The 27,962-nt window shown below is 41.3% G+C and overlaps 1 protein-coding gene and 1 pseudogene across 1 annotated transcript; both read right to left on the reverse strand.

The window, feature by feature from the left end:
- Positions 1 to 258: 258 nt before the first annotated feature.
- Positions 259 to 17,957, reverse strand: LOC134571375 (serine protease 27-like; annotated as a pseudogene).
- A 2,444-nt stretch (positions 17,958 to 20,401) lies between these two features.
- Positions 20,402 to 24,266, reverse strand: LOC134571376 (serine protease 27-like). The gene is made up of 6 exons (XM_063429577.1): positions 24,215 to 24,266; positions 23,213 to 23,239; positions 22,177 to 22,339; positions 21,402 to 21,676; positions 20,985 to 21,154; positions 20,402 to 20,800 (listed from the first exon to the last, which is right to left on the reverse strand). The coding sequence occupies exons 1-6, from the start codon at positions 24,264 to 24,266 to the stop codon at positions 20,402 to 20,404; spliced, it is 1,086 nt and encodes a 361-aa protein (XP_063285647.1).
- Between the last annotated feature and the right edge of the window lie 3,696 nt (positions 24,267 to 27,962).

Below are 27,962 nucleotides of genomic sequence, written 5' to 3' on the forward strand. Positions count from 1 at the left end.
CAAAAAAACGTCCGTTTTATGTCTTAGAAAGCAGTTACAAGCAATGTAGGAGGATGCAAACGAAATAGAGGGAATATTTACAGAATAAACAGACAGGGGGCGCTGTTACTGTTACCAAATTAAATTGTATTCATATGATTCGTATGTATAATCATCTCCCCATTATTCTTATATACTGCAGCCCACATACACAGTAACACGGCTTTGGTTCCGTAATCAGGAAAGTCTGTTATTTCTTCCACACAGTTAGATGATCCTTTACACCCTCAATGTGTAGACCAGCTGAATGAGAAGGACAAAATCAGTTGATATCTTAACAATCTGTACTGTGGAGGTTTTGGACTCCCATTGGACAAGTCTAATAAAAATGATTTCACACTTGTTTGTGTACCTGGCAGGCGTCCTTCTGACCCTCCTTGTAGCCGGCACAGAGCATATCATCCTCGATAAGGTGGAACACAGGACTATATCCCAGGCTGGACTGGTACATGGACTCACAAGTTGGCCTGTAAATTAGAGCGAGCTCCACCTCCTGGAGGGTTTGAGGATCTTCTAGGGAAACTATGAGGAGCAAAAAGAATGAGAAAAACAAGGTGTAAGATATATGAACTTATTGGAAAGTGTTAGGAATTATGAATCCTTTCCCAGGTTAAAAACAGGCAAATTCCCACGCCCTTACAATCTCAATGGACAGCCCGCCATTTGCAATCAAGCTGGTTCTAAATGTTCAATTAAAGTCATCTCACCTCCATAATTAGTGTCCCCCCATCCTGTGGCCCAACAGGAGGTTCCTTCTGGCAGGGTGACGGACGGAGATGGGAGGCAGACAGAGAGGATATAACTGGTGTATTGGACAGGCTTTTCCAACTTTTCCAAGGTCATGTCTCCACTTGATCCTTCGTACATGAAGTCTGGGTGTATTATGATCTATTTTATTCCCTTGGACACTACATTTGGATCTTGAAGGTTTGTCAGCTGATATGCTCCAAGGTATATTCTGTACGAGGAACTATTGTCTGACCTGTAAGCAGAAAGATGGTCAGTGCTGTATAGTACAGATATCAGTATATGATTAAAAATACACTAAAATAATGATATATTGTACAAGTTTGTGAGAGATACGAGATGACTAGTGAGGTCTACAGGCCAGTGAGGGCTCCTGAACAACTGATAATGATTGAAATGATAATGAAATGCTGGGTTGTGAAAGACACACTATAGTTTTTACAATTATACTGATAATATTAAGAGATAATATTAATAAGATATTACAGACTAATTGTAGACACTGACCAGTTACATATTGAAGTCAATAGACAGTACATCAGGATTATATATAAGTGATTGATGTGTTCAGGAACAGTGTGTGTATATACAGTGTGTTTAGAAAGTGTGTAGATCATCTGAATATAGTGTTTGTATGTAGCATGTGTATATAGTGTGTATAGTGTGTACAGTGCATTTGTGTAGTGTGTGAATATAATGTTGCATTTAATGTGAGTGTTGTGTGTATATGTCATTTGCATATATTGTTTGCATATTGTGTGTATACATTGCGTACATACAGTGTGTATATTGTGTGTGATAGAGGAATAGCAGAGCTTTGATTAGTAATGCTCTTACATTGTGAAGCAATGAGCCGCCATCATCACCCAGGAATGTGTGAGGACAGTCCCACCACACAAGTGTTCTCCCTGAAATTGCAAGCTGACCTGCCATGGCCACTCGCCCTTCTTTGCGTCCTGACCTCCAACTATACGATCAGCGATTATCGGCCTCCCACAAACTGCAAGAAATGTCGGAACATGTTAACTATCCCATTAAATTAAAGACAGACATTAATAAGACATAGTGTGAGGACAACTGAAGACTTATGGTTAGAAGTGTGAAGTGTGACATGAGTAAAAAGGAATGGGTGGAGTGTGACAGGAGTGAAAAGGAATGGGTGGAGTGTGACTGGAGTGAATAGGAATGGAAAGAGTGTGACTGGAGTGAGTAGAGATGGGTGGAGTGTGACTACACAGGGTCAGGGTTTATGAGGAGTAGTTGTGTGGGCAGAGGTGGCTGGCAGATAGTTGAGTGAGTAGTAGTGGACAGTATAGATCTAGGTTGAGTTTAGGGTGGAGAGTCATTGGATAAGAAGGGCTGGATGAATAATAATTGAGTAAACTGGATGGAGAATTACTGAGTGGGCAGAGCTGGGTGAAGTGTACTTGAGTGGGCAGAGCTGAGTGGAGAGCGCTTGAGCGAGTAGTACTGGGTAGAAAACGGTAGGAATTGCTAAGAATATGTGGAGAACAGTTGGGATGGAAAAAGTGTGGTTTTAATGAGTTGGACGTGGTGTGGGTAAGAGATAGAGGGACACAAGAGGTTTTTGTAGACGTTGTAGATGATATGAATGTTAATTCCAAAAAAAATGGGAGCAGCTGACATAATATCACATCCTTCTCATTAGATATTGCTCAAATATCCCCAAATATCAATATAAACAAAGATAAAAATCAAACAAATGAAAAGTAGCTAATTTATATCTTACCATTCACTGCCTGCATCCACTGGACTCCTAAATGGAAAAGACAAGAAGACAATGTCAGGATTGGTTTGGATTATGTATAATGAACAAACAAACAATAATATAATATCTCTATTATTATTGTACACTCGGCTGTTAGTGAAAAATTCAATCTGTTTTTTTATATAGCCACCAAAGAAAACATGAAGAAATATATACATGCATGCTTTCTTTGGGGTTAAAAACCATGTCAGTAAAGTGTTCCTTTAATTCCAAAATGTATTATCTTCTGGTAACTGTAAGAAATTTATATAATAACAAATATCATCTCTCCATTATTGTTTTACACTCTATAAATGAAGAATTCAAACAAATTAACCTGCTGGCAAAGGATAATTAATAAAATCTTATATAATTATTAATAAAACAGCGATTTTGACTTATTCATGTTTTTTATTTTTGTATTTGTGTTCATTTTCCATATACTTTGGGTGAAACTAAAAACAAGATATTCCTGTTAACATATCAAAAACAAAAAAAAAAACAACCTAAAAACTTGAAATAATATAGCTCTACACACTAGAGCTCTGACATATTAAGTCCACATATCTCCCGCAATGCTTTGCAAATTATGCAAATGAACATAAACAGCGTTGTCACGTTTTAGATTTCCCCATTCTCATGGCTACAGATGATGAAGTGATACATTTATTCCCACAGCCATGTTGTATCCCAACCCCTATATCTAAACTAGCAGCCGCAGCTAAGACTCCTATAGAAATATGGGCAGTGAATGTGGTTATGGTGTTTATATCATCATTGGGGCAGAGAGAATCGATCACAGTGAGGACTCTGGATAATTAATTCTGGGATAAAATGAAACATCACGAGGTATAAAATGAGTGTTGTGACGAACCCTGCTGCATAGACCTGTATTGCGGGTTCATCTGTTTTCATTGGATTCGTGGATTTCCTGTCCGTACGCTGTTGTTTTTACGTTTTCTAAAGTACCGAGTAAAACTACCGAACATCGGCCACCCAGGAGAGGAGTGTGCGGCTCATTAACACCTTGACCACAAATTAGAACGCTGTGGTTAACCGCAAACACCTCTCCGTTCCATCGTACGGGTGGTCGTCGTTCGTATGCCGACCACGAGGCGGCGGCCATTTTGGACACGAGGCGAATCAGCGGTGTTCGGTGCGAAACCCATGGATCTAAAAACGGACTCTTTATCTACCGAACACCGCTGGAGACGGCCGTCTCCCCTTCTATTCCCTTGGAGGCATACGAACCCTGTTCCGTTCGGGGGTTTTCTTCATCCGTATGAACTTACCCAGATAGCCGTCCCATGGAGTCATTCGTACACCGAAAGACTTATGAGAGACTTTGACTCCATGGCGATTGGACTGTGTACTTCGGATCTGAGCGCTATTCGGTAGGAATATGCCCTCAGATTCAGGCTATCTGGGGATACGTTGCACGAACACTATATCTTCGGTACTTCTGATTTTATGTATTTTATTGTATTTCTTGTGTTTGTGTTTAAAATGGCGATGGTTCCTATCCTCTGAGTTAATTAGGTTTCTCCCTAATTATCTCCAGGATAGGAAGAGATGTATTATGGGTAAAATGGGGAGGGCTTGTGTTATAGCCACTGCGATTGGCTACTGTTTAATATATTTTACAGTCTTCCACCAGGTCCCCTAGGGGAGTGTCTACCTGGTGGAGACCTGCATAAATACTGGGCAGGTAGCCCCCATTAAACACATTCTGCTTGACCTTCAAAACGGAGCTTTGTCTCGTTTGTGGAGGGATTGACTATTGGGACAGCGTTTTCGTTTATTTCTAGCTGTGGAAGGATTTTGAATGGATTGCTGATCGGGAGTTACCGTGTTCGTATGCTCCGGTCGGGAGTTTTATGATCGGTTATGCTGGAATTGCATTTCTGGAGAAAGGGGAATATCGACTACACGGCGGCTTCACTCTCCAGGCGGTGAGTGTCGTAACAATTGGTGGCAAGCGACGGGATGAATCCCACCGCCCTGAAGGCCAGCTACACACCCCTGATTGGAAATGCAATATGAGGAGTTAAGGCGTGCTACCCTTAAAGACATTTTGGAGCGCAGAGGACGATCAGCGAGCAATCTCAAGAAAAGAGAGATTATTGCTATATTGGTGGAGATGGATACAGCACAGGGAAGGGAGATAGCTAATGTGCCTGGCCTGCTGGATCTAACACCCGAGGAAATAGCGTTTAACCGGGCAGTTCAGATAAGGCTGGCACACTTTGGCCCCAACCCTGCAGCGGATATTGTGGTTCAAGTACAAGCCGCAGTAGCAGCACAACAGGCGCTCCAGAGAAGCGGAGCTGCAGCAGCAGAGGTACCCCATAATAACAATGGGAAGAAAAAGGTACCATTTGCTGCTTTTAAAAACTTTATTGAGACTGAAGGAGAGATAGACGGGTTCCTGGCGGACTTTGAACGACAGTGTGCTTTACACCAGGTGCCCGCAGAAGAATGGGTTCCTATCCTCTCTGGGAAATTATCCGGCCGGGCCAGTGAAGCTTTTCGGGCCATCCCAGAGGAGGAACTCACTAGCTACCGGACAGTAAAAGATGCCCTTTTGACCCGGTACGCTGTTACCCCTGAGGCGTACCGGAGGCGATTCCGAGACAATAATAAGCAGGCTGGTGATTCCTATGTGGAATGGGCATGCCGGGTACACCGCACGGCAACCCACTGGATGGCAGGGTGTCGAGCGGTAACTGGGGAAGAGGTGCTGCAAGTGTTCCTGCTAGAACACTGCTTTGACAAATTACCTGCAGGAGTTCGAGAGTGGGTCAGGGACCGTAAACCCGCTACCTTCCATGAAGCTGCTCGTCTGGCTGACGAATACACTGATGCCCGTAAGCTCGATCAGACAGCAGCCAAGGTCCCTGCCCGAGTGGAATACAAACCGGCAGCACCTCCAACCACCAACCTATATCACCCCCCAGCACAACGTACCCCCGCTATACCGCCAGCAACCAACCATGGGCAGTCAGCCCGATTCAACAAACGGGGTTACTCCAACCAGGTCCAGTGCTTTGGGTGCAAGCAGATGGGACATAAAAGACCAGAATGCCCTTTAAACCACGCCAACCAAGCACCATCCTGGAGAAACCCAGCCGGCGGAGCCCAGCAGCCACCTCAGCCTTCTGCTCACTGCCTTGAGCAGGAGGAGTTTTGGGGTTTCCTTCACGAAGCGGACCCAGTTCACGCAGCTCAGCAGGACAACCGCCAACACCACAGGCAGACCGTTAAGTTGAACGGGAAAGAGGTCACTGGTCTAAGAGACACTGGAGCTACTATGACCTTACTTCAAAAGAACCTGGTTTCGGAACACCAACACACCGGGAACACTGTGGCAGTAAGGGTGGCAGGAGGCGCCGTGTTCCGTCTGCCTGTTGCCCGGGTTCATTTGGACTGGGGAGCGGGAGCTGGACATGTGAATGTGGGGGTTATGAAGGACTTGCCTGCCGATGTTTTGCTGGGAAATGATTTGGCCCCTCTGATTTCTGCCTATGCTACTATGGGGCCTGGCGAAGCCAATCCCGTGACTACCCGTGCTCAGACCCGTGCTGCTGGAACCGGCCCACCTGCTGCTGAGACCCAGGTAAGAACCGATTCCCCGACTGACACCCCAGGGCAGACGTTAGCTAGTTGGGATTCCCCGGAGGAGTTCGGGAGGGAAACCCAGACAGACCCATCTCTCCAGAGGTATAGAGGCAGAGCAGACACTGGAGAGGAAGGAGCAGAGGGGGAGCGGTATGAGTGGGTGGGGGACAGGTTATATCGGATCCCTAAGCCGTCCCAGAAAAGTGTTGCCCCTCCGCCGAATCGACAGCTGGTAGTGCCCGCGAAATACCGGCGGGAGATTCTGCGGATAGGGCATGATGTCCCGCTAGCCGGACATCTAGGGTCCTGCCGCACAGGCCATAGGATTATGCAGAACTTTTTTTGGCCAGGGATTAACCAGGCTGTGCGGATATATTGTAGCACGTGTGACACTTGTCAACGGGTAGAGAAGCGGGGGGACCACCCAAAAGGTAGGCTTATGTCGATGCCTATTATTGGGGAGCCCTTTGCCCGCATAGCCGTTGATATTGTGGGTCCACTGGCCAGGGCTAGTCCATCTGGTAAGAAATACATTCTCACCGTGGTGGACTATGCCACTCGCTATCCAGAGGCAGTAGCGCTGTCTAACATAGAGGCAGAGACAGTTGCTGATGCCCTGGTTAGGATTTTTACCAGGGTCGGGTTCCCTCAGGAGATTCTCTCTGACCAGGGAACCCAATTTACCGCTGTGCTCACCCAGCAGCTGTGGAGGGTATGCGGCATTAAACCGATACTTAGTTCCCCATACCATCCACAGACTAACGGTCTCTGCGAGCGATTTAATGGCACCCTCAAACAGATGCTGAGGACCTTTTCTGACACTTGCCGAGACTGGGAGCGATTCCTGCCTCATCTGTTGTTTGCCTACAGAGAGGTGCCCCAGGAATCTACTGGGTTCTCCCCCTTTGAGCTGCTTTATGGGAGAAGGGTCCGCGGACCTCTAGATCTCATTAGAGGCCACTGGGAGGGGGAGACAGAGCAGGAAGGTACCCCCATAGTGCCGTATGTTCTGGAACTTCGGGACCGCATGGAGAAACTGTCTCTGATGGTAAGAGAGAACCTCCAGGTGGCCCAGGGGAGACAGAAGGAATGGTACGATCGGGGTGCCCGACAGCGAGTATTCCAGGTTGGGCAGAAGGTACTAGTGCTCAAACCTGTGAAGGCGAACAAGATGCAAGCATCTTGGCAGGGCCCGTATAAAGTATTAGCCCAGGTGTGCGATACTACTTACCTTATAGCCAGCTGTTCAGATGACAGGATCCAGCGATCCTTTCATGTGAACATGCTAAAGGAGTATCAGGAACGACCTGAGGATGTAGCCGCAGTGTGTGCCCCCGCTGCAGACGACACCGAAAGCTTGCCCTTACCCGACCTATTAGCCAGAGGTGCCCAGACGGATCTGACTGATCTCGTACAGCTAGGGGACAGGTTAAGCCCCGCAGAGAAGGAACAGGCGAAACAGCTTCTGTGGGAGAAGCAGGCGACGTTCTCCCAAGAACCCGGCTACACTACCCTAGCTGTACATAAGGTAGAGACCCCTGGACAGAACCCCTTACGACAGCCCCCTTACCGTATCCCTGAAGCAGTCCGAGAAGGAATGCGGAAGGAGATAGAGGAGATGACCCAGCTTGGGGTCATCGAGCACTCCGATAGCCCTTGGGCCTCCCCTGTAATCCTGGTGCCTAAGAAAGATGGGACCACCCAGTTCTGTGTAGACTACAGGAGGCTCAACGAGCGGACCACCACTGACGCCTACCCGATGCCACGGGTAGACGAATTATTAGACCGCATTGCCAGGGGACGCTATCTGACCACCATAGACCTGTGTAAGGGCTACTGGCAGATTCCCCTGGCCAAGGACGCTATCCCCAAGTCGGCCTTCGTCACCCCCTTTGGCTTATACCAATTTAAGGTTATGCCATTTGGGATGAAGAACGCCCCAGCTACCTTCCAACGGATGGTGGATAGGCTCCTTGATGGCTTCCAGGAATTTGCTTGTGCATACCTGGATGATATTGCGATCTACAGTGAGTCCTGGGAGGAACACCTGGTACACGTAGGGGTAGTACTGGATAAAATTCGGGCCGCTGGCCTGACGTTGAAGCCAGAAAAATGTCATCTAGGCATGGCTGAGGTGCAATACTTGGGTCACAGGGTGGGGTGTGGGAGCCAGAGACCAGAGCCGGCCAAGATAGAGGCAGTAGCGAACTGGCCCACACCTATCACTAAGACCCAGGTATTGGCCTTCCTAGGGACTGCAGGGTATTACAGACGCTTTGTCCCCGACTATAGCTCTATAGCTAAACCCCTGACAGACCTGACGAAGAAGAATCTCCCTAAGCAGGTCCTGTGGTCTCCAGCTTGTGAAGCTGCGTTTCAAGCACTTAAGCAGGCCCTCGTGAATGCCCCTGTCCTGGCTGCCCCACTTCCTAACAAACGTTTTCTCGTCCATACAGATGCTTCCATGTATGGACTGGGGGCTGTGCTAAGCCAGGTCGGGGAAGATGGAGGAGAACACCCTGTCGCATACCTCAGTCGAAAGCTGTTACCCCGGGAAGTGAGTTATGCGGCAGTGGAGAAAGAATGTTTGGCCCTGGTCTGGGCATTGAAGAAATTGAGTCCCTATTTGTATGGACAGGAATTTTCCCTTATCACGGACCACAATCCCCTTGTTTGGCTTAACCGGGTCTCGGGAGACAATGGTAGACTGCTGCGGTGGAGTTTAGCATTACAACCATATAACTTCACCATCAGCTACCGACCCGGTAAGCAGAATGGGAATGCAGATGGGTTATCCCGGCAAACCGACGTCCTCGCTACTTCCTAGTCCGGTCATCCCCACGTTGACCCGCTAAAGGGCCAAGCCGGGTCTGCCGGAGTGTTCCACAAGAGGGGAGCCGTGTGACGAACCCTGCTGCATAGACCTGTATTGCGGGTTCATCTGTTTTCATTGGATTCGTGGATTTCCTGTCCGTACGCTGTTGTTTTTACGTTTTCTAAAGTACCGAGTAAAACTACCGAACATCGGCCACCCAGGAGAGGAGTGTGCGGCTCATTAACACCTTGACCACAAATTAGAACGCTGTGGTTAACCGCAAACACCTCTCCGTTCCATCGTACGGGTGGTCGTCGTTCGTATGCCGACCACGAGGCGGCGGCCATTTTGGACACGAGGCGAATCAGCGGTGTTCGGTGCGAAACCCATGGATCTAAAAACGGACTCTTTATCTACCGAACACCGCTGGAGACGGCCGTCTCCCCTTCTATTCCCTTGGAGGCATACGAACCCTGTTCCGTTCGGGGGTTTTCTTCATCCGTATGAACTTACCCAGATAGCCGTCCCATGGAGTCATTCGTACACCGAAAGACTTATGAGAGACTTTGACTCCATGGCGATTGGACTGTGTACTTCGGATCTGAGCGCTATTCGGTAGGAATATGCCCTCAGATTCAGGCTATCTGGGGATACGTTGCACGAACACTATATCTTCGGTACTTCTGATTTTATGTATTTTATTGTATTTCTTGTGTTTGTGTTTAAAATGGCGATGGTTCCTATCCTCGGAGTTAATTAGGTTTCTCCCTAATTATCTCCAGGATAGGAAGAGATGTATTATGGGTAAAATGGGGAGGGCTTGTGTTATAGCCACTGCGATTGGCTACTGTTTAATATATTTTACAGTCTTCCACCAGGTCCCCTAGGGGAGTGTCTACCTGGTGGAGACCTGCATAAATACTGGGCAGGTAGCCCCCATTAAACACATTCTGCTTGACCTTCAAAACGGAGCTTTGTCTCGTTTGTGGAGGGATTGACTATTGGGACAGCGTTTTCGTTTATTTCTAGCTGTGGAAGGATTTCGAATGGATTGCTGATCGGGAGTTACCGTGTTCGTATGCTCCGGTCGGGAGTTTTATGATCGGTTATGCTGGAATTGCATTTCTGGAGAAAGGGGAATATCGACTACACGGCGGCTTCACTCTCCAGGCGGTGAGTGTCGTAACAAGTGTGTCTCCCCGTTAATTATCCCAGATCTCCAGGCAGAGACAGCCAACTGGGTAACATGACGCTGCTTAGAGCCGAGAGGATTCTGGGTTAAAAAACACCTCTAACTGTTTAAATGCCAAATCTCTGCTCATTGCCCCCAACTGACAAACATAAAATATAATTACCAATATGGACACCACACTCTCCTGTATCCCAGGGTGCAATCGGGCCTGAGGTTGGCCAATCCTCACAATGAGTTATTGACCAATATATGAATTTATTAAATAGTTCTGAATACAGGGAGATAATGTGTGAACAGACCTGTTATTATGAATTTAAAATCCCCATTAACCAATTAATTTAATTGTTTCATTGCATTGTGTTTATATGAGACTGATGACAAAGATTTACATATAATGATTTATAATGAGAGAATATTGAATAAATTCATTAAATTATACCGATTTTCAAACATAAGATATCTGATCTTTTCCGTCTCCCGTAGACACAGTGCACAGTAATTTATATATTATGGACATCTGAAGATAGTGTATAGTTAATGTACAAACATACTCAATTGTTGCAAAGATATTTGTATATAAGTTTTACTTTATAATAATTAATTCATTTAAGGCAAAGTATACTTCCACAATGGCTCTGCATCACTTGAGTCAATAAATCAATACCATAGATAAGGCCCAAAGAAAATGCTAAGAAAGCACTAAGTAAAATGTAACTTTTATTCACAACTCTTAAAATGTCTAGATTAATATCCTAAATGTATAATAAATAAATGTATAATAATAAATAGATTTAAAAAAAAAAAAAGAAACTCCTATATCTATTATATGAGTGTATTGAAACAGCATCTATTAACTTCTTAATCAAAACAAGAAAAATTATCAAACATCGAAAAAGTGATCAATTAATAAATAACGAGCACTACATTCTAATAGCTTGTATTATAATCTCAATTTCTGCAAAAGCAGTTAGCTGGTCATCCACCAGGGGGAGACCTCACACCCTGAACTTCAGCATATAGACTAACAGTACATTCTATGCCTGCCTATTAAATTTTACCCGAGCTGCATTCCCTCCTGCCTCTACTGCCGTCCCATAATGCAAGAAGCCGGTAACAAAATAGGGCTAGCTTTAACTTTGGTCTGAGATAGGGTTTGACCAGAAATGGCTATCTCACACTATGTTTCATTGCTTTTATTTATGACAGTAACATGTGAGCCATCTTGTGGCAAAAAAGTAGATTGCAACTCACATGCAATTCAATATGCAGGCACAGAATGAGGTCTCCCCCTGGTGGACGACCAGATAATTGATTTTTCAGAGATTAGGATTATAATAACACATCCCTTCAATTTATTTATTTATTACTATTTGACATCTGATAGTTTTTTTTTTTTATTAAGAACTTACTAGATGGTAATCTAGTATACTCATATAATAGCAACAGTAGTTTTTTGTTTTTTTTTAAATGTAATAATATTACCTTATACTTTAGAAATGTTGAGTTGTTTGTGAATAACAGTAAAGTTTTCCCTAGTGCTTTCTTAGCATTTTCTTTGGGTTTTGTCTAGCATTGGCTAATAGTCATTGTTTTCTTCATTTTGGTTTTTGTATCAATGCCATAGATAACTTACAATCAGAACAGTTGAATTACTACATCTTAGCACACTTGCAAAGGTATTCTATTAAATAGACATCCGATTCTCCAAAGCCAAAATATAATCAAATATACTATTAGAACAACCGGCAAAATTTATATTCTTAAATAGAAAATTACTAACAGACAACATTCAATCAAATACCAAAACACATGCCATACCCCAACACCATACATACACACCAATTATTATTGGGAACAAAGTCATTTTAACTTATCGTCCTATACAGCTATCGGAGCAAATGAATATTCTACTTTATCGAATAATTAGAGGGATTTCTCATACCATGGCTCTTAGTTCCCCTGCAGGAGGACGTAAGGATTAGAGGTATTCTAACACTATGTTTCAATAGAACCTGTAACTCGTTTGGTCCCTTTCACATATATTGAACATCCATTAGATAAAAGATAGATAGATTGTATGGACAATAGGTTATACATTACTTTATGTTGATGGATGATGATGGTCACTAGTTTAGTGTTCCCTCTAGCTCTCGAAGGGAAGGCGTGGGTAGTGGAAGGTGTCTGTAGGGGAAGGCGTGTCCAGGTGTCCTCAGCTTTACAAATGGTTTTATGAGGTTTTCCAAATTATGTTAAAGAATGCCCACTGGGTGAGTCTAGTGAAAAGACCCTATTCTATCGGGCTGTGAAACCTAAACAATGGCTAGGGGTGTGTACAGTCAAATTAAACATTTGGTTAAGTGGATGCTTTACCTGTCCAGCGAATGACACAATAGAACTAATCTTCATAAATTAATCTTCAGTCTGTGTGTCTATCTGTGTATGTGCATACATCCCAGAATTCAAACTCCAAAATTATATACAAACACACCCATTCACTCAAACACCAATACTACTCACAAATGCACAGCCGCATTTAAAAGCAGATTTAAAAACACTACATCCAAACACACCAATGCACTTAAACGCAAATATTACATACAAACACACTCAGTATTAAAATGCAAAAAATATATACAAACACCAACACTACACACACAAACACAAATGCATTTAAAAGCCAACACTACATACAAACACACCCCTGCATTCAAATACAAACACTACACACATGTACACCACTGCATTTCAATGACAAAAGCACATACAAATACACCCCTACACACACTCATACACTATATAAGAACATGCTTACATTCAAACGCATAAACACTACTCACAAATACAACCAGGGCCGGATTTTCCTATAGGCTAACTAGGCTTCAGCCTAGGGCCTCAAGATCAAGAGGGGCCTACATTCAAATTGTTAGCAAAATTAAAATTACACTATTCTAAAAACAGTGAACACTAAAACACTGAACCGAAAATAAGGAGAAATTCTACGCATATGATATGACCAGTGGCGTACTAAGGAGAGGGGGGAGGGTGGTCCGCCCCGGGTGCCACTTACTAGGGGGGTGCCCAGGGCAGACTGCATGCCCCTCCTGCCGCGATCGCCGAGACCGGCGGTCTGCAGCTCCGCAATGTGCTGAGCTGCAGACCATGGATCTCGCGTGCACTGCCCAATCAGAGTGTTGCTCTGATTGTGTCTCTCGATATCCATGGTCTGCAGCTCTGTGGAGCTGCAGACCAGAAATGAGGGCCACCGGACCACCAGGGACCCCACCGGACAACAAGGCAGCCCCCACTGGACCACCAGGGATTTAAGGTAATTTTTTTAGTCACCCCCCTCTCCTCATCACACCCCTCCCTCTCACACCCCCCCTCTCCTCATAACCCCCCTCCCTCTCACAATCACCCCCCCTCTCCTCATAACCCCCCTCCCTCTCACAATCACCCCCCCTCTCCTGATCACCCCCTCCCTCTCACAATCACCCCCCCTCTCCTCATCTCGACTTTTTTTTAATTTATTATCCGTGCCACATTTTTTAGAAAGGTTATTACCAATCACAACATGTTTCATTTAACATATTTATATATATCACAGTAATTATGTATTTTATTGTCTCTCATGTAATTTACAAACTTAAAAATGGGAGGTGAAAGGGCCTCATAAGTGGAATAGCCTAGGGCCTCTTTTCATCTGAATCAGGCCCTGAATACAACCCTGCATAGATTGAAACATGCTAGATCCCCAGCTGGCTTAGCATCTTAAGAGTTGTACGACAGATGGGGATCTATCTTTTTGCCTTTCTTGTTCTTGAGGGAGCCCCAAAAATTGCCTTGCACAGGAAGATCTACATTAGTTCCACCACTGATTGTATCTATTCTTTTATTAGAAAACTGATGCATAGTTTCAATTTATATATGTTTAAATCATTTCTTGTATCAAGGTAAATGCAATATATTATAAAATATGACATTTGCAGGGTTCCTGTATATTATTGATATGTTATTTTTGTATTGTTTCCTTTGGCTGAGAGATAATTGAGCTATCTTTCTTTTGACTCAATTATATCTTAGACACAGAAATTCCTGGGAGGGGTTTGTACTTTTACCTATGGAGACCCCATGCTGGGGGTCTGTGCATAAAAGGCAGAGTGTGGCTTAATAAAACCTCAGTTGACTCCTGGAATTATGTGTTGTCTAGACTAGTTACTGGGGGGAAAGGGTTATAATCAGGAAGAATCAGCGGAGATACTTGGTCGGTGTATCAGAGCTCCGCCACAGTATCATGTCCTAAAGATGATTGAAAAACATCTCATTGCCTGATTGTTTGAAAATCTATCAGTTTGACAAACATTGCAAGATACCAATCTCTATTTACATTTTCCCTAGTGCTTCCCAGGAATACAATGGTCTTACTAGTTTATAAATTCTTTCTCCTGTTTGAGTGTATACAGGTGGTGGTCTAATCTGCTCAGTTGTCTCTTTGGTCAGTTGTATTCCTTAGTCCTGGCAAACCGTGTCTGATTATACATTGTTTTTTGGTTAACAGATATGTTCAACACTCAGTTCAGATTTTTTTGTTTTAACTCTTAGCTTTCCTCTCACTTGATTAGAGATTCATATTAGTTCCAGAAATTGTATCTGTTAAAATGGTCTGACAGTGTATTTATACGTGCATGTTAGTGTGACTGTATATGAGTGTGTATCTTAATGTGACTGTATTTATGTTAGTGTGACTGTATATAAGTGTGTATCTTAATGTGACTGTATTTATGTTAGTGTGACTGTATATAAGTGTGTATCTTAATGTGACTGTATTTATGTTAGTGTGACTGTGTATGTGTGTATCTTAATGTGACTGTATTTATGTTAGTGTGACTGTGTATGTGTGTATCTTAATGTGACTGTATTTATGTTAGTGTGACTGTGTATGTGTGTATCTTAATGTGACTGTATTTATGTTAGTGTGACTGTGTATGTGTGTATCTTAATGTGACTGTATTTATGATAGTGTGACTGTGTATGTGTGTATCTTAATGTGACTGTATTTATGATAGTGTGACTGTGTATGTGTGTATCTTAATGTGACTGTATTTATGATAGTGTGACTGTGTATGTGTGTATCTTAATGTGACTGTATTTATGTTAGTGTGAGAATAAATAGTTGCGGCGCACTCAGACTACAAAGAGAACAATGAAGGCTACTAAAATGCCTATCTAAGTATAAATATTGGGATTTGGTTCCACCATATGGCCATATGTTGTTAAGCTTACCACTACTTTCAAAGTACCCCATTATTGGTGGGTCCTACACTAAAATGTGGGAGACAAATAAATAGTAATAGTGTTAAAAATAAAAGTGTTAAATTAAATACTTTAATTATTTTTTCCAGCTAGCACAGTCATCTGCATTAGTGAGTATACCCATTTCAGCACAAACTCATGAACTATTTAGTTCTAACACTGTTTTTAATTGCTTTCATCACTTATGTTTGTATACTCACTATGCTCTTACTAGTATTTAACACTTTTTTATTTTTAACACTATTACTATTTATTTGCCCCCCACATTTTAGTGTAGGACCCACCAATAATGGGGTACTTTGAAAGTAGTGGTGGGCTTAACAACATATGGCCATATGGTGGAACCAAATCCCCATATTTATACTTAGATAGGCATTTTAGTAGCCTTCTTTGTTCTCTTTGTAGTCTGAGTGCGCCGCAACTATTTATTCTCTCATTCATGAAGTTTTGGGCACAGCGGCAGCACCTTTCATACAAAAGTAGGTCTCGGGAGTGCCCCCTATCCTCTCTCTGTTCATATTATATTTGGAATCCAGACCAGATTCCTTAGGGGTTAAAGGGAAACTCCAGTGCCAGAAAAACGATCCGTTTTCCTGACACTGGAGGGTCCCTCTCCCTCCCACCCACCAATCCCCAGTTACTGAAGGGGTGAAAACCCCTTCAGTCACTTACCTGAGGCAGCGGCGATGTCCCTCGCTGCTGTCTCCTCCTCCGCGCCGCTCCTCCTACTGGCTCCGTCGGCCGGCGGGCGAGACTGTTCCCGCCCACCGGCCGAGGAGACCTAATGCGCATGCGCGGCAATTCCGCGCATGCGCATTAGGTCTCCCCATAGGAAAGCATTGAAAACGAATTTCAATGCTTTCCTATGGGGATTTTAGCGACGCTGGAGGTCACCCTTGACGCCGAGAAGGCCTTCGACCATGTTAATTGGAAATATTTGGAAGAGGTTTTGAAGGCCTTTGGCATAGGCGGTGTTTTCAAGGACTGTACAATGGCATTATATAAAGATCCCCAAGCCAGAGTCTCAGGATTTATGTTCCAATAAAAATGGTTCCCAATTAGAAATGGGACGCGACAGGGCTGCCCTTTGGCACCCCTGTTATATATCCTCTCCATAGAGCCATTGGCAGCCGCGATTAGACAGAGTGAGGGTATCAGCGGGTTAAAGGTGAACACATTGGAGAATAAAATTACACTCTATGTAGATGATGTTCTATTGTCTCTCACGGACCCTATTAGATCTATCTCAGCCGTATTCTGTCTTATTAAAGAATACAGCAAACTCTCTGGATATAAAGTAAATGTAATGAAAACACAAATTTTGATTTACTGGGCCCGGGGAAAGAATGCTTAAAAAGGAATTTAAATGTGATTGGGAAGCTAGGAATATAAAGTATTTAGAGGTAAGATTATCTTTGGACTAAATTGGAGAACTTAACTATTCAGAAATTGCTACCCAATTTAGGAGCACTCTAAATACTTGGAGGGGGTTAGAACTGTCATGGTTGGGAAGAATTGAGGCAGTCAACTCCTACCTACTTCCCAAATTGACATTTCTATTTGGTAATCTTCCGCTGATGGTGTCCTCCCAGACGATACGCGGTCTGCAAAAACAAATATCAGATTATATATGGCAGGACAGGCGACCTAGAGTGTCACTGGAAATTTTACAGAGAGATTGGAGGGAGGGGGGTGTTTCCTTTCCGGATGTACAAAAATTATATATGATTAATATGGTAGTACATCTAATTAAGTGTGATAACTTTACAATATCAAGACCAACTTGGTTAGATATTGAAAAATCGGATTTTTGTAATATCGAACCTTTATTTCTTAAATGGTGCGACAGTGAATTTAAAAAAAATATATAAAATCTAGCAATCCGATCAATAACACAATGATCTATATAGTAAAATATCTAAAGAAAAAATATGGTACTAATCTACTATCAAGAAATGCCCCACTAACGTGTGTAAAACTTTATATAAAAGACATAAATATTCAAGAATGGGAAAAGTGTGGAATTGCAAAAATTGCGTAAATATTAGAGGGTAATAAAATATTATCATTTCCAATGATACAGTTCAAATATAATCTTCCCTCTAAAGAATTATTTAACTATTTAAGAATAAAAATTTTTATTATGGGTAAAAAAATTTTTTTGAAACCTCTCCAATTGATCAATTTATAGCATTCCAAAATAGGAAAAAAATTGCCTCCAGATTTAACCAATTTATAAAAAGCCAAAGGCAATTAGATAAAATGGGAGCAAGAACTCCAATTCTCCCTTCCGGTTGAAGATTGGCTTCTGGGCCTACAATTAGTAAAAAGATATATACACGGGGTGAATATACAGGAAGTGTACTTTAAACTTGTATACCGATGGTACCTGGTGCCCACTTGCCTTCATAGATTCCAACCCACACTTCTACCAGATTGCTGGAGATGTGGCAGGGAACTGGGCTCATTCTCCCATATATGGTGGGATTGTGAGGAGTTGAAACCTATGAAAATAATTTTATCTGATTTGGTAAACCTTATTCTGAAGGCACAAACTGTTATTACGGCTCGAATGTTCTTGTTTCATTTAGACTTGCCAAGGGTTAATATAAAATTTAAAATTCTTATGATTCACATCTTTATGGCAATTAAAATAGTTATGGCTAGAAATTGGAGAAGTATGGGCCCTTTAGATTGGCAAGATATCTGTATACAAGTGGACTATCAATGTAGGATGGAAGCAGGCATAGCAATAAACAATGTATCTAAAGAGAAATATGATGAGATCTGGGCCCCTTGGAATAGATATTTATGTCTTAAAACTTAACCCCTCCCCCCCCATACCCTATTGTCAACCTCTCTTAGGAAATTTAGCAGCTTTAAATGTATTTTTGTGTATGAGTAAGAATGAGGCTAATGTATGCATTCTTTTGATTTTGATTGTACCTATCGTATAGATGTATAAAATATGCTTTTTAGTAATGATATGTACAATATTTAACTTACTGTAATATTTAAAATCTATTTTTGGAAATATGTTATATGGATGTAATTTTAAATGAAAAATAAAGATTTATGAATATAAAAAAAAAACTTTCTGTTCCTGATTTACCCTCAATCTAGAGTCTTGTCTCTTATTGGGGGAAACTGCTACAGGGGATTGCTATGCTCTTCGTACTCCCTTGAATAATCACTAGCTTTTGTAAGAGCTGTTCCTGCTTCGCACTCTAGAGGCAGAGAGGTTCACCCACTGGAACCTGGAGCCTTGTTGTAAGTCCAGGCTGGGTAGGAGATGGAAAGACCCCAACTAAGCTGCGGTGGTTCATGGGGTCTGCAGTACTTATGGTGTCTGGAGGCACTAGGAGCATCCGTCGGCGGAGGTACTAAACCGGGGTACAGGAAGCTCCGTTACACTCCATCAGTCAGAATTATGTACTGAATTTTATTTTCTGTATTAAGGTAAATAAGCACATTTCTTTATCAGCTACTTTGGTCTGACTTTGTGGCTTACCATAAGTTATAAGTTAGGGGGAAAAGCTAACAATTTTGGGGGCTCGTCCGGGATCACTACAGCAGGGAAAAAGTGACCAAAACCTACTCCTGCTTGACAATCAGACACTCAATGTTACTAGTCATATGAAAAGTAAGCCATACCATTATAACACGGCACTAGTATAATTCTTGAGTGTCTTGAGAGGTCTGGATGAAAGGAGGTATAGTTTGTTCTGTGTAATTAAATCTAAAATTTGTTTATTGATCCAATTGTTCAGATTTAAAATTAGAAAAGCTGGCGTACAGGATAATGTGTGAGTATCCTCAAAGAGGAGGGTTATCCAAAGGAGGGTTATCCTCAAAGACATACCTGGGCCACCATAGAGGACAGGTAGATAACATTCTTACCAGTTTTTAGGTGAGAAAACTTTATTAACTGTGACATCATCTAGTAAGAATATTGGTAGTGTACAGGCACCATGAGAGTAAGATTGAGCCCTGGTTATGAGAATCTCCAACATCATCTGCTACTCAAAAGACAATGACCAGAGAATTGTCAAAAGTAAAGGGTAATTGGGGTACATCTCAGTCCAAATTTTATTCAAGGGTTTGCAGTTAATTTGCTATTCTAAAGAGTGAATGACTGCCATTGTTTTTATTTATGGATCTAGAAAGACATTTTAATTTAATAACTTGTCAGGGAATTTTGAATTCTGAGTCCCATATATTACAAATATAAAAATTTTGTTCTGATATGCTTTGGTTAATTATATAGAACAAAACGTATAACTTTTTGGGAAAAAGGTAAGTAAGAGTTCTTAAACCCTATATTGTCTCTTCTTACATTACTTACCAGTGGAAATTAATATTGTATTTATCTATTTATTCATTTATTGTATTTGCAATTTTGTGAAATAGTAAAGGAGTGTTGCAATATAAGTAACACATCTTGAACAATGATGAAGGTAATATAATCAGTGGTACAATAATGCAGAACCCAAAGGAATAATTTCAAATAAATGATAGAAACAGAAGAAAACCAACCTCGATCATGTTTAGTTACTTAGTAACAAAATTGGTAAAAGTACCCTAAAAGAGTGTGCTGAATAAACATTAAACAGTGATACTGCAAAATGTCAACCAAACTATAATATAGTTTCATTTAATAAATAATTCATCCTATTAAATAAAAACTATGACCAATTGGGAAACTTCTCAAAGAGATTTTATTTTGTAAATATATTTGTCAAAAAATAAAACAAGATTTAGAAATATAAAAAAATAACTGCAAGAGAGACCTATCACGGTAAAATTACATACATTATTAACAAAGAAAATACATGTTTTGTTGTTTTGCATCAAAGGAAAAAATCCTCCATTTATGACAGTAAAGTTAAATAAACTGAAGAGGGAACACTATTCAAAATTCAAGCTTGATCCATGCACAGGCAAAGCTTAGCAATAGTCCAAATATTGACACTGAGTGTAGCTGAGTTCCACCATTAGACTGCTCCACTTTTGTTTCAGTAGAATTCCCAGAAGGATGTCTCTCCTCCTGGGTGGAGTTAGTGCTAGTGGATTCTGGGAAGAAGATGAGAGGGGCCTGTGTTGAGTTCATAAGAATACTTTGTCGCTGAACGAGTCCTCCATCACTGATACTGACTGAAGGTACGTAGCTCTTTATCCAGTCGATGTACATTTTAACTCTGGCGTTGACACCTGGGCTGTTGGGCTTAGCACAACTCACACCCCAGTTAATGACTCCAACCTGCAGCCAGATATTGTTAACGTTGCACACAATGGGGCCACCCGAATCTCCCTGGATTGAAGAAAATAAATCATAAAGTACACAACTCAGCATACACTTAAAAAGAGTGAGAATTCTTTACAGAGAGATAAAAGCTGAAATGGGGAGAGACATGCAATGTATAGAGATGCAGAGTTGGAGAGAGAAGAAGATTTTTTATAAAAAGAGACTAATGAAGTGAAATGTGTTTGTGTACCTGGCAGGCGTCCTTCTGACCCTCCTTGTAGCCGGCACAGATCATATCATCCTCGATAAGGTGGAACACAGGACTATATCCCAGGCCGGACTGGTACATGGACTCACAAGTTGGCCTGTAAATTAGAGCGAGCTCCACCTCCTGAAGGGTTTGAGGGTTTTTGAGGGGTACTATAGGGAGCAAGAAGAATAATAAGAAATCAGTACATGATCTCATATAAACTGAGTAACTACAAGTATATATGTTAAAAGTTTATTCTCCCCTTCTAGTCCAATCATGTATTCTCTCTTTCTAGTCCACTTATATCTTGTTTCCCAGGTTATAAACAGGCAAATTCCCAAGCCCTGTCAATTTAAATGGTCAAACACCATTTCTAATATCATGCTGATTCTAAATGTCCAGTTAAAGTCATCTTACCTCCATAATTAGTGTCCCCCCATCCTGTGGCCCAACAGGAGGTTCCTTCTGGCAGAGTGACGGACTGTGATGGGAGGCAGACAGGGAGGATATAACTGGTGTATTGGACAGGCCTTTCCAACTCCACCAAGGCGATGTCTCCACTCGATCCTTCGTACTTGAAGTCTGGGTGTATTATGATCTGTTTTAGCCCCCTGGACACTACATTTGGGTCTTGAAGGTTTGTCAGCTGATATGCCCCAAGGTATATTCTGTACGAGGAACTATTGTCTGACCTGTAAGCAGAAAGATGGTCAGTGCTGGATAGTGAGAATTGATTAAAAATACATTATATAATTAAAAATAGGCTAAAATGATGTATTATACAAGTCTGTGAGAGATAACTTAGACTAGTAAGGTCTACATGCCAATTGTGGCTTCTGAACAGCTGGGAATGATGGACAATGATTGTTTAATAAAGAGTAGTGATAGATAATCAATGCAGAGTCATATTGAAAGATATTACAGACAAGTGATACATACTGATCAGTTAGTTATTGAAACTGGTGAAAGATACAGACCGGTTAGATATTGTAGACTAGTTATGACTAGTTAGAGATTGTGGTCAATGGGCAGTACACCAGGTTGATATGTGAAATGATTGAAGTGATCAGTAAGCAGTGTGTATATTGTGTGTGTGTATAGTGTGTGTATATTGTGTGTGTATGTATTGTGTATATAGTGTGTATATAGTGTGCATATAGTGTGTTAATATCATATAGTAATATGATCTTACATTGTGAAGCAATGAGCCGCCATCATCACCCAGGAATTTGTGAGGACAGTCCCACCACACAAGTGTTCTCCCTGAAAGTGCAAGCTGACCTGCCATGGCCACTCGCCCTTCGTTGCGTCCTCACCTCCAACAATACGATCAGTGATTATCGGTCTTCCACAATCTGCAAGAAATGTCAGAACATGTTAACTATCCCATTAAATTAAAGACAGACATTAATTAAATGTATTGTGAGGACAACTGAAGACTTATGTTAGAAAAGTGGATAGGAATGGGAATGGAAAGAGTGTGACTGGAGTGAGTAGAGATGGATGGAGTGTGACTGGAGTGAGTAGAGATGGGTGGAGTGTGACTGGAGTGAGTAGAGATGGGTGGAGTGTGACCAGAGTTAGCAGAGATGGGTGGAGTGTGACCGGAGTGAGTAGAGATGGGTAGAGTTTTATTGGCGTGAGTTGGGATGGGTAGAGTTTTACTGGAGTGAGTAGGGATGGGTGGAGTGTGACTAGAAAGGGTCAGGGCTTGTGAAGAGTGGTTGAGTGGGTAGAGCAGGGTGGCGGTATAGAGCTAGGTGGACTTTAGGGTGGAGAGTCATTGGATAAGAAGGGCTGTATGAAGAGAAATTGAGTAAACTGGATGGAGAATTACTGAGTGGGCAGAGCTGAGTGAAGTATACTTGAGTGGGCAGAGCTGAGTGGAGAGCGATTGAGCGAGTAGAACTGGGTAGAAAATGGTAGGAATTGCTAAGAATATGTCGAGAACACTTGGAATAGGAGAAGTCTGGTTTTAATGAGTTGGATGTGGTGTAGGTAAGAGATAGAGGGACACAAGGCATGTCACAGAAGTTTTTTGTAACTCAGCTCACAAAATCTACTAAACATAACGTATTCCCAGGACAGTATTAATATTTATTCCATGAAAATGGGAACAGCCAACATAATATCACATCCCTTTGATTAAAAATCTCTTTAATATCCCCAAATATCACAACAAACAAGGAAGAAAATCAAACATAAAATGTAGACAATTCGTATCTTACCATTTTCTGCCTGCAACCACTGGACCCCTAAATGGAAAAAACAAGCAGACAATGTTAAAATTGGTTTAGATTACAGAATATCAACATGTGTTACACACTAAACTGTGAACTGTATTGAAAATACATTAAATTGCATATTGTAAATAAAAGCAGAATTGCCAACGTTAGGCGAAAATAAACTAATTGAAAAACAAACAAACAATTCCAACACAATAAATGCCAACGTTTGATTATTTCAGTATTGATATTACAGTTTACATTTTCATATAAAAACAACAGCATTTTAAATTCAGCTCCATACACAACAGCTCTGATTTCCCCATTCTCATGGCTACAGATGATGAAGTGATACATTTATTCCCACAGCCATGTTGTATCCCAACCCCTATATCTAGACTAGCAGCCGCAGCTAAGAAACCTATAGAAATATGGGCAGTGAATGTGGTTATGGTGTTTATTTCATCATTGGGGCAGAGAGAATCGATCACAGTGAGGACTCGGGATAATTATTTCTAGGAAAAAATGAAACATCACGAGGTATAAAATGAGTGTGTCGCCCCGTTAATTATCGCAGATCTCCAGGCAGAGAGCGCCAACTGGGTAACATGACGCTGCTTAGAGCAGAGAGGATTCTGGGTTACAAAACATATTTAACTGTTTAAATGCCAAATCTCTGCACATTGCCCTCAACTAATGACAAACATAACATAAAGTTCAGCTCTTTACACATTAATCCCAAATCTACAAGTTCCTTACATTGGTCAGCAAGAGTTACCCATGGCCCACTGTAGTCTGGCCAAACTATTCCCTAAATAACTGGGGGTTTACTCAATAAACAGTGATTGGGGTGAATTAAAGGGTGAATTTGCAAGTTTTAGTCCCCAGTAACCAGGCCCTATTCCCTGGTTTCAGCCTCTGCTGGTGCAATAAATGTCTTTGCTGCCTGGCAGAGACTGGCCACATGGACAACAGGGAGAGACAGAAGATGCTCTGTTGGCTTACCTTCCAGGAGAACAAGCAGTACACACAGGGTCAGGCTTGGCATGGTAGCCATTGTTCATTCACAGAAGATTGTCCTAGGACTGGCTGGAAGATCTGTAAGGACCAAGGATGGAGGGTCTTTTATAGAGCCTGAAAGTCATCCAACCAGTTCCAGTACCAAAGCCATCAAATGTGTCACCATGCAAATACACCGAAACACCCCCAGGACATGATAATGAGGACTTAATATTCAGTATCACAAAATGCTCTGCAGAACATGGAATCACAGGAAGAAACTTTCTCAAAATATTGTAAAGCGCTACGGAATCTGTTGGCGCTATATAAATGGCAATAATAATAATAATAATAAAAAAGAAAAACGTCATTGTCTGTAAGACCATTTACCGCTCGGAGATACAGCAGACATGCAATGCGAATTTGCCAGGCATGCAAAGCTTGGTTTCTGTGCACAGTGTCATCTTGTACAAATTCACATTACATTCGCCAGTCCAAAACAAACAAACAAACATTTTTCCGCTTCAAGGTTTTAAAAATTGAAGTGCACATTTCATTCGATGGCGCATTAGATTAGAATAATTACGATATATGAGCTTTTGAGCAATATATCTATTTATTAAATATCTCTGAATACAGGGAGATAATGTGTGAACAGACCTGTTACTTGTCGATTTAAAATCCCCATTAACTAATAAATGTAATAGTTTCATTAAATTGTGTTTATATGAGACGGATGATGAAGATTTACACGGAATGATTTATAATGAGAGAATATTGAATAAATTCATAAAATGATACCGATATTCAAACATAAGAAATCTGATCTTTTCCGTTTCCCGTAGACACAGTGCTCAGTAATTTATATATTAATTTTATGGACGTCTGAACACCCTCATCCCCGATTCTGGTTTCTGTTCAATTTAACTTGTTATCAGAATGTATTTGTTTGATTTTCTTAATTTGTCCATTGTACATCGCTGCAGAATATGTCGGTGCTATAATAATATTAATAATAATATAAATAACTTATTGAAAATACATGCAGGATATTCTTCACACGCAGTTCTGTTTGACTCCTTTACACCAAATGCTTTGTTTTTTAATTTAACTTGGAATTGTCAGGAATTTCAGTAAATCTAATCTTTTTAGGCTTTTTTGGGGGCTATTTTGACCTTCAATTTTAAATTGGCAAGTGGGTAGCTAACAATAGTGGGGTGCAGCCACGTAGACACCTCTAAATAAATCCCCGATATTCAGGGTTAATCTTGTCATTGGGAGAATTAGCTGCATTTTTGTATTTCAATACAAGGAATGTATAGCCCTCTTTACCGTCCAATACGATCAATGTGAACCCCTCCTGGTGATTGAATCATCTACCTTTATTAACAGAACTTTGAACCACAAATCAAACTACACAGCTCACGCATTGTCCATTTTAATTATTTCATGATTTGGCAATATAGCATTTCAGAGTTCGGGATTTCGAATGACCCACCGATCGCCCATAATTTAGATAAATCGCACTTCAGGGGGAATCAAGAGCCGAATGTGCCAAAGAACTGGCTATAGCCACCTCTTATCATTATTATCCCTTATTGGATAGAAGAAAATTTACAACGGATTTGGTGAAGACATTTTTTATGTTCCAAATTTGATATTATAGATATTTGCAATTCTGGAACACATGACGTTAATTGTGCAAATTAGGAATATGTTTCTTCCTCTGGGTTCAAATATATTTCTGTGTAATGTGAAGATGAGAATAATTATAATGGATACTCCTATGGATTTCTGATTTCTAGCAGCATGGTATTGATAGGGTTAATATGTGGGTTTTATGAATAGTTTGAAGATGAGTGTCCTATAAATATACTATGTCTGCTGCTACTTCTTAGGAGGAAATGAATCTTATTAGAGGTATTTAACTTCCAAACATTATGTGAATATATTTTATTAGTTTAAAGAGATAAATCAAGGTTTTAAGGAAGAATTCACAATATTCTAAGCAATGTGTTGGCATTCCGTATCGGCAAACTTGGGAGGTCTCCCACACAGGAGAAGATGGAAACGTGGAGGTAAATGCTCGTGGTTATGATCAGGTCGGAGGGTAATATGAACACTGGTCTTTCAATACAATTATTCAATACGTTTAAAGCAAATTGAGATATTCAGAGCATGCTAGCCGAGTGCAAAACATTCAAGTATGGAGTTTCATTTTAAATAAAATCTCTTTTGGTTTTAAAAACAGATATTTGCTGACTTTGCATTCCTTTCAGTCTGTGCTAATTTAAATGAACAGTTAATCATTTGGCCCCTTAGGGACCATTAGGGATGGGCAGGTCCAACCAGTTCACTCAGTTGTGTCTTGGAGGGAATTTATGCCCCGTTACTGTCTGTGTTTGAATTCTGACAAAACAAAAAAGTTTCTGTGAAACTTAAAGTGGAATTACAAATTATAGAATTGAACGAAACATTGAAAATCACCCATAACTTGTTTTTTTCATGAGACGCTCCATTTTAATTTAATTGAATATTAAAAAGACTTGTGTGTGGTGGGAAGGTTTGTTTTCGTCAAGTCTTTTTTCCAAAACTGAAATTTTGTTTGGGATGTCCGACACTCATTCTTCTCATAGTTTGGTTTGGACAAACCAAAAAGGGTGCAAAAAATGAGCAAATATGTGTACTGCATAATATATAATATAATATTATGATTTAATAATATATGATGACCATATACTGATGGGAGCATTTTCCCACCATTATGGTTCATAGATCACGTAAAAAATAGTAATCAACAGATAGGAAATCTGGATACTGTATATAAATAGAGAGATTTCTCAAACCATCGAACTACGTAATTCGTCCAAACAGCCGATGAACCCAAATTTGGCCTAATCGCAATTCAGCCAAATCCGAATGCACACGTCTAATAATAAAGAAAATATGTCCAGCTCAGTGCTGGGAGAGCCAGGGCAAACTTTGAATTGGACGAAGAGATTCAAATGAAACTTTGTTTCTTTCTGTTTATTCTCCCCTCGCTATACTGACTGACAGCTAGAAAGGACGGAACTTATAAAAATTATTGACAGGAATTCTAGATTGATTTGCTTAGATCCAGAACAGATCTCCCACCAACATAGTAACTACAACAGATGTTGGAAAACATTTTTTTTTGTGAAAAAACTAATTTACAAAATCTTTCAAAATAAACCAGTTAATGTAACTGTATTTATAGAGGAAGAGTGGGGTGACATTGCCCTCATAGAAAAGAAAAAAAAGGCAAAATGCAGAATTGTAACGCTGCAGGATGGAATTCAGGTTAATCAGAGAATTCATGCAGCATGTGAATTCTACATACTGCAGGGAAGCACTATTCATCTTCTGTACACCAACATGAAAAGTGATTTGTGTCCAGGAAAACATGGCCGACCTGGCCTCCCTATCCATAACCCTGAGATCTGTGACTGAATAAAGGCTTGAGTTCCATGTGTTTAATAGGATTAGTTACCCCCAGGCCTCGACTGGTTAAAGGGCAGACCAGGCTAATGGCAGGTGAGAGGGAGGTACCACTTTCCACCTCCATGGTTTTTTCTATTATTCCCTCCCTTATCCCCCCTTCTCCACCCATCCTTCTCTCCCTCCAAGCCCAAGCTCTGAGCCTGGAGATTGGTCCAATCAAATGTTCCTCTGTGAGAAGCATTTAATTGGACAAAGCAGAGTGATGGAATGGGCATGGGGTAACCCGTTAATG

Source organism: Pelobates fuscus, chromosome 8 (assembly GCF_036172605.1).
Source record: "Pelobates fuscus isolate aPelFus1 chromosome 8, aPelFus1.pri, whole genome shotgun sequence".
NCBI lineage: Eukaryota > Metazoa > Chordata > Amphibia > Anura > Pelobatidae > Pelobates > Pelobates fuscus.